At 47.1% G+C, this 11,390-nt stretch overlaps 1 protein-coding gene across 1 annotated transcript in view; it reads right to left on the bottom strand.

Annotated features, from left to right (window-relative positions):
• Positions 1 to 2,372: 2,372 nt before the first annotated feature.
• Positions 2,373 to 11,390, bottom strand: part of LOC120753632 (vasoactive intestinal polypeptide receptor) — a 62,288-nt gene continuing 53,270 nt past the window's right edge. The window contains exons 9-12 of the mRNA XM_040066054.2: positions 9,561 to 9,652; positions 4,725 to 4,854; positions 4,076 to 4,117; positions 2,373 to 2,949 (exon numbers count right to left, since the gene is read on the bottom strand). Of these exons, the coding sequence (XP_039921988.1) occupies positions 2,758 to 2,949; positions 4,076 to 4,117; positions 4,725 to 4,854; positions 9,561 to 9,652 (456 nt within the window). The 3' untranslated portion in view covers positions 2,373 to 2,757. The remainder of the gene's footprint in view (positions 2,950 to 4,075; positions 4,118 to 4,724; positions 4,855 to 9,560; positions 9,653 to 11,390) is intronic.

Below are 11,390 nucleotides of genomic sequence, written 5' to 3'. Positions count from 1 at the left end.
TTTTACACCAAGTAGAACAACTTGGAAGCTGAGACAGGATTTTCCCTTGCTTCTTCTGGGCTTCCCTGGAGTTAGCTGTTCACCTGGAAAAATGCAGGTCAAATCCTTGCTTTGAACCAGGCACAGGAGAAGAATTGGTGGTACTGGTGGGATTTCTCCAGTAGTTCCTGGGCGAGTCCTAATCCAGGTCTGAAAGTGCTCAGCAGAGCAACACAGGCACCAAACACAAAGAGAATCACAGAATATCCTGAGTTCGAAGGGACCCACAAGGATCATCTAGTCCAACTCCTGGTCCTGCACAGGACAGCCCCAAAAATCACACCAAGTGCCTGAGAGCGTTGTCCAAACTCTTCTTGAATTCTGACCATGACCACTTAAAAGATTCTTGCCTCTGAGAATCTTGTGGATATAAACGGGACACTGTTTGAGGGGTGTCAAGGCATAAGGGCTTCAACGCAAGAAAAGTGGGGAAATTTTGACCATCCTCTCATTTTCCCTGCATTTTGGGAATCAGGAAGCTGCATTTTGGTGATGAATGGCACGTCAGGGTTGGACCCTCACTGTTGGTGTGGGCTCAGTGCAAAGCAGCCACAACAAAGCTGGCTCACGTCTGGCCAACCTGGTGCCACCAGCGCTGCAATTCCAGAAATATTCACATCTTCTTTTCCTCTTAGGACCTACAGGCTGGGTAGCCATGGCTGTGACAGGATCTGAGCTGGCTCCCTGCAGACTCAGGACTGCAAGTATGCCCTTGGTGTGTCAGTGTTTCTCATGCCCCTTTCCTGACTGCAGCCCCCCACGCTGCTCTCAGTGACACACCTGGGGAAATATTTTGGAAGCATCCAGCTCAGCCGATAACAGCCCCTGGGAATGGTCATGGCATGGAACACTGCCCTGTCAGGACTCAGAAAGGACCTGGATCTGCAGGTGTCCACCTGGGCTCAGCGTGGTTTGTTGGCACCCTTTGTTAAAGGCAAACAACCCCCAGCCCCACCAGGCTGCAGGTGCTTCCCTCCAGGGAATTGTGTTTTGTTGTGGAGGAATAAAACTGGTGGGTTGAGGTCTCTGAACTCCAGAAGAGGAGCCCACCTCCTTCTCTGGGTGACCCAGACACTCTTTCAAGTGGACAGGTTTCAGCAGGATGGCAGCAGCCCCGTTACTGAGGGCACACATGAGCTGGGCAGGGATTTCCCAGCCTCAGCACAAAATTTTTTCAACCCCACTTGGTGCAGTTGAGTGGGACACAAACACTGAGCATCTGTATCTGTGTATTCTCTGTCTTCTGACTGAGTTTGGGACTGTGGGGTTGCCTGAAATGAGCAGGACTGGGCTCTAAATTTTCTCCTTTGCCTCTCCACCTTGAAAACAACAATTAAAAAAGCCCCTACTACTCCCTTGGTTTTAATGGGATCCATGTGCATTCTTCAAGTAGGAATTGCCCCTGTATGGAAACTAACAGGCTTTCAGAAAAGAGGTAAAAATGCACACAAACATCTTAAATATCTAAATGCCTTCATACAGGATGAAAGCTCCCCACAAAAGCTGAAGAAGAAATCCATTTGATAGCTCCTTCACTCTTTCCTCCCTCCTGGAGTGCCAGCTGTGTGCTGAGACAACCTTGCTCTGATGAAAGCAATTTTACCTGCTGCTGTGACGCTAATTTTTTTCGTCTGGAGAGTGGCTCTTTATGGCAGCTCTGATTCAATTAAGGATTACAGGGGCCCTATATTTCCCTTTCCTGACAGTGTGTGCAAAGCGAGTGCAAATGAATTACAGCCCAATTATTTTCCCCTGATTCCTAATGATCCCAGGTGCATCCACGCACCGAGATCTATGGGAGAACTTAAAGAGAATGGAAAAAAAACCCAAAACCACAGCCATGCTCCTCTTTTGGCATCCGGCCCCAGTTTTTATACATGCAAACTGAGTTTCCTGTTCATGGAACACAACCAAGCAGAACAAACACCATGTCACCAACACAGTGCAGAGAAGGGCGTCCTCATGCTGGTCCTGCCCGGTGATCTGCCCTTCCACAGGGCACCCAAGGGTGCCTGGAAAGCTTCTGCTCCCAAGGATGGTGACAGAACACACTGGGACATCCTCCAAGGGGCTTTCCTGGTGTGCTGCAGCTTCATCTCCACCTGTGTAAAACATGGGGGCCGTGTGCTGGCCTCTCCCTTCCTGCTCATGTTCCTCCTGTCCCTTCTCCCCGTGTTCCCAGCACCGTCTTTGGTGCTGTATCATCACCTCTTATCCACAGGAATTTTGGCACATTCATATGTTCGGCTTTTTTTTTTTTTTTGTCTTGTCTTGCCTCTGTCTCTCAATTACTGGCTCATCAAAAAAAAAAAAAAAAAAAAAAAAAAGTGCAATTTGTCCTTTTCAGAGATGCCAGTTCTGGTAAAGCCACTGAGGACTGAGGGTCTCCCTCCCTTACCCCCAGTACTTCATAATTTATAACACATCAGCATCTCCCAGGCTGTCCTCAAGGAACTGGGACAATTCCTCAGAGTTACCAACCCCTGAGGGCTGGAAACTGAGGGCTGAAAGGCCTGAAAAGAGGGAGAGCAAAAATGTTTCTCCGCCTCTTGGCTCATCCGGTCTCATTCTGGAGGCCAGCAGCTTTTCCAGTTGTGTGTCCTCTGTTGGCTCATGTGGAGCAGGTCATTTCACAGGGATTTGTCGTGGGATCGCTGCCTCCCAGGGGATGCTCGTGTTTCAGCTCTGGATGCTCAGTGCCTGGGGAGCCTCTCCCCGTCACACCAGAGAGAACTCTGCCTGGAAGCTGGAGCAGCGGCGCGTCTTTGGCGAGCACTTGGTCAGCATGGAGATCTGGGTGCTGAAGTTGGTGCCGTTGCTGCCCAGGGAAGGGTGGTGGTACTTCATGTCCGAGCCCAGGAACCTCTCCAGGTGCCACCTCCGCCACTTCCTCTTGAGCTCAGCTTGCACCTGAGCACAGGAAAGACAGAAAGGGCAGCACAGGGCATCACTTGGTGCTGTTCTGGCCTGGTTGCGTGAGCAGCCATGGGGAACCCACCCGCCACGGGGCCAAGAATTACTTTATAATGGCCACAAAACTTGTCTTGGCCAGAACTTTTAACCACATAAAGGGGGCACTCCAGTCAGTGAATTGCTGGAACAGAAATCCCTGAGCTTCATCAGAAAGGAATTTCTTATTGATACAGTCAAGATGTCAGATTACTTAGTTATACTCATAAAGTGACAACATTTTGTGAGTATTACTAAAATGCTTTCTTTCTCATTGCCGTGTTTCTGGTCTAAATAGAAATGATTTCACTACAGCTTGTTTGTAAAGCTGTCAATACAGCTGTGCCTTTTTTGACAGAAGCTGCTTGTTGCTGCTCAGAGAGTTTACAGAAATAACCTGGTTTATGCCGTCCCTATTCAAATCCTGAATGAACCTGGCCACTGTCCTTGTCCCTTCCTGCAGCCCTACAGTGCTAATTTTTAGGTAACAGCATGAATTAGATGAAACAGCTGTGTCTGAAGGGCTCTGGGATAAACGAACAGAGGAACAGCACAATCCTAAGGATGAGAATGCCAGGACTAAAATGTGGGAAAGTCAAGATTGCTCCTACAAGGCAGAAACACATTCACCTGCACTGCTCCGTGCTCAACAAACCACACCAATGCCTGTGCTGGTTTTGGCAGAGGGTGTGATCCTGGGGAGGATTCCTGGAGGCACTAAACGCAAACAGATGGGATTTATCCTGCCCTGCTGAAGGTGTTCCTTTGGGATCAGGGATTGTGCAAGCTCACACAGGACTTCTGCTGATGCTGTCCCATGAGGAAAGGATGGGCTCAGCAGCAACGCTACAGTGCACACACAGAAGACCTGATGTGTTAATTAATTGCTTTTATTAATTGTGCTGAAAGCTGTCAGGCAAATGGTTGAATTGTTTGCCTGGAGAGAGAGATGTGGTTTGGATGCTTCCCCCCAATATTGTAACATCAGGATCAGGAATGGGGCAATTCTCAATTCTCTCCCCACACGCATTCATTTTGTCCTAGCTGAAAACATTAACCAAAAAAACCACTGATGGTCTGGTCTTACCTCTCCATTGAGAAAGCAGTACAGAACAGCCACCACAAATCCCTGGGGAAAGGAGAAGACTGGATTTTAGCAATACAGACAAACAGAGAGTGTAGATGCATTCAGCTCTCAAAGGAGAGATCACACAATCACAGAATTTTTCAGGCTGGAAAAGACCTCTGAGGTCACCCAGCCCAACCATTCCCCCAGCACAGCCAAGTCCACCGCTGACCCATGTCACCAAGTGCCACATCTGCACAGGTTTGGAACACTTCCAGGTGCCAGACATGCAGTGATGATGATGTAGACAGGGATGCTAACCATTCACCACTGAATGAAACCTGCTGCTCAAAGCCCCGTCCACCCTGGGCCTGGATGCATCAATAACACAAAAACTGAACTGAAGTGCTTATTTTTCCCCATCAAGTACGAAAAAACGCAGAGAGACCAATGCACAGAGGAATATTTACATTTCATTTCCTAAAATGAGGGAAGAGAATCTCTTTCTGGAACACAAAATATAAATTTATCTTTCATCCTGGCCGGGCTGGAGCCAGTAGATTTTCCACAAGGGCATGAGAGCAGTATGGGGCATGTCCAGGAAAAACCCACGTCCAGCTCGTTGCATTTCTCCCTGGTGACAGACCTGGTGACCCAAAAGGTGGCTCACCTGGAATGACCCGACCACAAGCTCAAAGACCAGCTTCACTTCTGCTTTGAAATTGTCGGGGAAGAAAGCAAACATGATGTAGTGAATGCCGAAGAGAGGGATCAGCAGCAGAGTGGACTTGGCCAGCCTCCTGTTGGAGAGACAAACATGTGAGCCACGAGGGGAGAGGGAAGAGGGAAGAGGGGAAGAGGCTGAGGAATCCTGCAGCTGAGCCCTGTGCAACCCTGAAAATTCATTATTTCTCCTTGTCCAACAGGCTGCAGATGGCTGGTGATTTCAGACCTGGTGGCACCATAAAATCTGACATTTTTATTCCCAGTAGCTCCATTGGAGGTATTTCTTTCTCCCTCCTCTCTTCTTCCCCTCCCACCAGAGATCTTTTTTTCATCTCCGCAAGCTAAATCATCATCTAGCAATGTCTTTGTTTGCCTGGGATTTCTGAAAATTACAGCTTCTGGGAGAGAAATGGTATGTTTAGCTCAGAATAATGACAGGCTACTGCACAATGAATGTCTCCAAAGGAGGGGGATGAACAGCATTAGTGCTTAATGGCATCACGCTGGGTAATCAGGGGTCTAATTAGGAAGAGATGATAATGCATTAAATGTAATCATTATTAAAAGTAGTTGGCAGAAAGAAAATGAAATCAAGGGTCTAAGGATGCTTGTGGGGGTTTTGTCTCCCTTGGTCACTCATATCCTGTGACATCTCCCCCTCTCTCAGAGGCTTCTGGAAGAAATAAAGCTAAGGCTGGGAAATATTCATTCTGTTGGAAATTCCGGCTGCTGGGAATATTTATTTTTCCACCTGCAATCCCTCCACCTCCAAGGCCTCATCAGGCTCAGACCTCTCAGACCATCTTCATTTACTTGCCACCTGCACCAACCCACTGGGAGGCTGAAGTGGCAGCTTTGTGCAGAGAATGCTCATCCCAGAGTCTCCAGGAGCTCCTCAGTAGCTCTCCCTGGGCCTGGCTCAGAGACAGCTCAATACTGAGGCTGTGGCTCATCCCAGAAAAAATGAGAGCCCACAGGAAGCTGATGAGCTTCACAGGAGTTTGCCTTTCCCACCTCCCCCACTAGCAGGCGCATCCCTGCTCACAGGGATCCAAAATCTGAGTTCTCTTGCTCTGCTGCTGGACTGTCACTGTCTCTGGTGATCACCAGTGCTCCCTGTTCCTCCCTCCCAGAAGCAGCTCTGGCCAGTGGGACCCATGCTGGTATCACCAAGCCCTAATCCCCCCAGCATGTGAGAAAGTCACTCATTTCCCAAGCAGATCAGTGAATATCAACAATGGCTCTGCAGAGATCTCTCCTCTCTCCCCAGTCTCAGAAGAACATCAGCCTAGAGGAGTTGTAGTGCTACCTTTGTGCACCACACTGACAGAGATGTTGTTTGCAACCTCCAGTGGATTAAAAAATTATTGCAGACAACACTGGGGCCTTAGTTATGATATTTTCCCCCCTGGCTGGACTGTGGTAATGAAAAGGACATAAATGACAAAACCTGAGCCCCCTCCTTCAATTTGCAATCTTGCCCCCAACACTGAGCTTCACCAGGTACCGAGTTTTAGATTTTATTTTGCCATCAAGGCAAGGGCTCTGTGATTTTCAGAAGACTCCACCACCTAAACACCGGACTCATGAAAATCATCACCCAGTCACAGTGTAACTTTTCCCAGGAAGGTCAAGCCTGGCTGTACAGGAGGCAGAACTGCTTGGGGGATTGTCTAAAGGTGGTTAAATCTGCTGGAAGACATGGATTCTCAAAACCCTCATTATTCTCATTCCCAGCACATCCTAGATCCCCCCCTCTCTGACAGATACACGTGGTCACAGGAAATTTTGGGAAAATACGTGGAACCTGCTCCTGTCCTTGGGAGTGGGCAAGAGTGAACCAACATTTCAGTCACGTTCCCTAAAATCATAATGGAAAAATTACTCAGAGGACTTTGATGGCAATATTGATCCACGGACATGGACAGAATGGAGAGATGAATTTTGCTCAAGTTTTCTGTTGCAGAAGACAAATTCTATTTGCCTGAAATATTGCTGTCCCGCTCTTGCATGTGTCCCTGTCATTTCCAGAAAACTGTTCTGGGAGACTCGTTTTTAGAGCTTCCAGTACATGAAAACCAGCTCCCTGTCTGCAGCATTAATGAGGGAATCAGCAGCAGACCTGAACTTCCAGCCTGCAGCTAAACTCAGACGTTTTGGAGTTGAACAATGCCGTCAGCCTGTCAGCAGGCTGTGTTTGTAGAAAATAAACAATATAAAATATGCATCAGGAGGAGGGAGAAATGCAAATGAGGTATCCAGGAGGTTTAAACCAAATCTGTTGGTTTAAAACAGATTTGTCTCAGATTTGGCAGGAGGAATCCACACAGAATCACAGAATCCTTTGGGTTGGAAAAGGCCTCCAAGACCATCGAGTCCAAGCTGTGCCTGATCCTCACCCTGTCCCCAGCCCAGAGCACTGAGTGCCACGTCCAGTCCTTCCTTGGACACCTCCAGGGATGAGGAGTCCACAACCTCCCTGGGTAGCCCTTGCCAAAGCTTCACAACCCTTTTGGTGAAGAAATTCCTCCTGATGTCCAACCTGAATGTCTCTGGGCACAACTTGAGGCCATTTCCTCTCATCCTGTCACTTGCTGCCTGGGATCAGATCCCAATCCCCATCCAACTCCAACCTCCTTTCAGGGAGTTGTGGAGAGCAGCAGGGTCACCCTGAGCCTCCTCTTCCCCAGGATAAACACCCCTAGCTCCCTCAACATTTCAGCAGCAGTTTTTTTGCTAAGAACTGTTGCATCTTGCAGTCAAACCCTAGAAGTCTCCACAGATTGCTGTCTAAAAGTAAAAATCTTAGGACCACGCTGAGAACTCGCCTTGGTGGGATCTAACCTTCAGTTCCAGACAACTAATATTTGCTTCCATAATAAAGTGTGGTGTCTTGTACCCACTGCAGTGAGTACAGTCAACAGAGATTTCCAGCTGCCCCAGCCAGGCGTGTACAAGGCGACGAGCGTCCCATAGACCCTGTGTCCTGTGTGACAGGTCCATGCAGGTATTGGAAGCGTCCTAAAAAACCTCATGTGGCTTGGAAACCTAAAACTATAAGGTCAGGTTGGAAGGAGCTCTGAGCAACCTGGGATAGTGGAAGGTGACTCTGCCCATGGCAGGGGGTTGGAACTGGGTGAGCTTTGAGGTTCCTTCCAACATAAAAGGCTGTGGGATTCTATGATTCTGTGAAATGAGCATCTGATTCATTCCCGAATGGAACTGAGCCATCTTTCCAGGCGGTGGAGGAAGGTGAGGATCTGTAGGTGTCAGCATCAGTTGTCCTTCAGCAGACTCCCCTGTTGGGCAGGTCAGTGAGGGGAACTCCGTGTTTTATCAACATGCCCTATGTTTGTTTATGAGGCAAAAAGAGCTTTCCTGGCAGCTCCCACCTCACTGGAAAATATGTCCTGAACCCAAAGCCCAGCATGACCTCTGAGATAATCTGGGCATAACTCTTCAGATGCACCTTGGCAGCACTTTTGCTGAGGAGAACAAGAGCCAGCAGCGCCAGGACGCTGCTCAGTACTAGAACATATTTAAATATGCTGATTTAATCTATGCACCTGCTGCAAACCTGGGGGGCAAAGATAAAATTCCCAATTGAAAATCCTGAAGGGGAGGTGGTAGGAAGCACAGGGTCTGGTAATGTTGGTGTGTTGTGATGACAGAAAAATAGGAAATTGTCTTTGGCTGCTGCCAGGAAAATTAAGGTCAAAAACTGGCGTTTCCTTTCATAAATCTGAGAACCTCTCGAGGCAGATTAAATGAATAATTCACCATCACGAGAGAAAAAGTCTCAGCGCCGTGGCTGGGCAGGATTTAAGGAACATATTGTTACAGTTTTCCATCCTGCAGGAAGATGAACTGAGATTTTTTGGGGTACCCAAAAGCACAGCTCCCTCCGAAAAGAAATATTTATGAGCAGTGACTGTGTAGACACTGGACTTTCTTAATTTAATTCTTTCCTAGGAAACATTTAATAAATATCCAGGATAGCTGAAAAGCAGAGCCAGAACAGTGGGAAGAGGCAAAAATAATGTGGTCTGGACTTTTGTTTTATTTGCATTGAAGCCAGAATAAATCCATGCAGATAGACATTTCTTTTACTCTTAAAATACTGCAGCTGAGACCAGCCTTGGCCACTGAGAGAGATATTGGTCTCTCTTGCATGTTGTTCATTATATAAAGCCCCATTAAGGTCAATCTCATATCCCTGGAATAAAAGCATTAAGCCAAGTAAATCTTCTAAGACAGTGATCCTTCTCAACAAAGAAGAGAAATGTGTTGAGTTAATCCAATCTTGTTTAGAGATCTCTTTTAGGATAAGGAAAATTTGCCATAGATCCTACTGAATGGTAATTTTCTAGATCTCTCCTTCTTTAAAACTGAGAGTCAGGGAAAAAAAAAGCCTGTACACTGCGGGGAGCAACTTTTTGTTTTCCCTCAGGGTCCTTCTGCCTTCAGAATCCAATAAATATTAAATATTCAAAGGAAAATTATATTTGGCTTCATGACCATTATTATTACTCTCATTTCTTCATCATTAATCCCAGGAGAAATCCCTCTCACCTGCTGCAAACTGACATAAAACCTGCCCAGCTGTTCTAGCAAATGTTCCATTTCCTGATTTCTAATCTGCTTTAAGCAATTAAAATTAATTGATTTTGATCAGGACAGACAGACACCATCACAAACCAAGAGGCAATAATGAACTGTCAAGTAGCCAGGCAGGTTTCCCAAAAAACACAGGACAGGGCTGGGAAAGTCTGGGACTTACGAGTATTGGCTGGTTTCGTTGTGCCCAACATCCGGGGAATGCAGCTTCTGGACTAAAATACGGATGATGCAGATGAAGAGGATGAAGTTCACCTGTCGAGATGGGAAGAGAGGGGTAAAACATCAGCATTTTTCTCCAGGGAGAAGAGCCCATCACTAGAGGGGAATTCCTCTCACTGGAATGCTTTTTGCCATGGAACGAGCTGCCCTTTAACAAGCCATGAGCAGAGAGCCCCGCCCGGGGGCGGGGGGAGCACATGGAAAACCGACACAGGATGGCATCTTGGGCCTGACATCAGCCTGCTTGGGACTTCGTGTCATACATCCCAAGTATGATGATGTCAAGCCCATCGAGCACAGCTCCGCACGACGTCCTGCTGCGCGCGAGAGAGAGTCGGTGACACGGGGCCGGCTGCTGAGCGCGGTGAGCCAGGGAAACCAAACCAAAACACGAAGCAGGATCCGCTCCAGCCTCAATCCTTTCTGGTGCCGTGTGTTGGACTGTGCCCCTTCCCCACCACGACCAGGTAGATGTTTCCGAATAAGGAAAAGGGGTTTCAGTTTTACCCCTGACTTTTATGGAAAAGAACCGGAACTTTCTGTGTTTCTTTCACTGTGGTTGGCCCAGTTGAGCTTTGGAAATGTTCTTCAAAACCTGTAGCTTTTTCTATTGGCAGCAAGCCAAATCGTTCCTCCTTGATCTTTGTACAGTTAAGAAGGAGCACAGAGGTGCTCAAGTGTTTTTTGGGGTGTCTTAGCCAGGTGTAACGGTTTCCCTGCGCCTGAGCATGATTTCTGTTTTGTTTCTGTATTGTTTGTTATTTTCTCTTTCATTAAAACCTTTGCTTTATAAAGCACACCTGAAGACCCATCTTGCAAATTATTCTAAGCCATTCTGAGAAGTGCTGGACAGCCTCAGAGTGTATTGAACCCTCGCAGAGCTGAAAACATCTGTCTCTACAAGAATTCCAATAGCCCTAGAGTTTTAGCTTTTGTATTTTTCAGATCCTGTACTGTTTTAGTGTATAAAACTCCATAGCCTGTCAACTGCTGTTCTCCCGTTTTATCCAGACAAAACAATTCCTCTCTGGGTCTGAAACTCAAGAGCATCTCACTGCCTCAGGACTCAAAATGTATAAACAAAAGTGAATTGGATAAGGGATCAAACTGAGGGTATATGACTTCATTAGCTGACGCTGTAATTGGAGGATTTAACTCCTGATATGTAAATGGACCAAACTTGTAATTGTATGAAAAACTCGTGACCATTGTCCCTCTTGGGTGCAGCCCCTTGGAGGCTTTTGATTGCCCAGGGTGCACCTATTGAAGGCCTTTAATAAATACACACTTTTATTCTCTTAATCCTGTCTAGCCTCTGTTCTAGGCAGCCATTCCAAGCCATCGTATCGGCCATGTCCTATCTGGAGGCCTCGTGCAGCAAAGGAAAGACCTCACCAAGGCAGCAGGGAATGTTCCTTCCGGGGATGTTAGACCAAAGCAGTTCTGGCTGATACCCAGATTTCAGGTGGTTCATTTAACCCCAAAATCCCACAGTGCTCTGCCAATGTACTCAAGCAATGTGAACCTTATTTAATAGCAAAGGTGTAGAGCTCGGAATGGGAATGTCCTGGCGGCATGAATTGAATGCAAATCTGCTTCTTTCAAGGTCCTCTCCATTGAGTCATCCTGTTACTCATGCAACACAGACAAGAGAAAAGCGATGACAGATTTCTGGGGACTTAGTTCACTTTTAGTTTGGCACACAACTGCTTTCTTTATCCTTTCATGGTCAGTGAATGTGCAAATGATTCTGATTTTTAGAGGTTCAGCA

Source organism: Hirundo rustica, chromosome 1, assembly GCF_015227805.2.
Source record: "Hirundo rustica isolate bHirRus1 chromosome 1, bHirRus1.pri.v3, whole genome shotgun sequence".
NCBI classification, from domain to species: Eukaryota; Metazoa; Chordata; class Aves; order Passeriformes; family Hirundinidae; genus Hirundo; species Hirundo rustica.
Note: the sequence above shows the minus strand (reverse complement) of the source record. Positions and strands in the feature narration are given on the sequence as shown.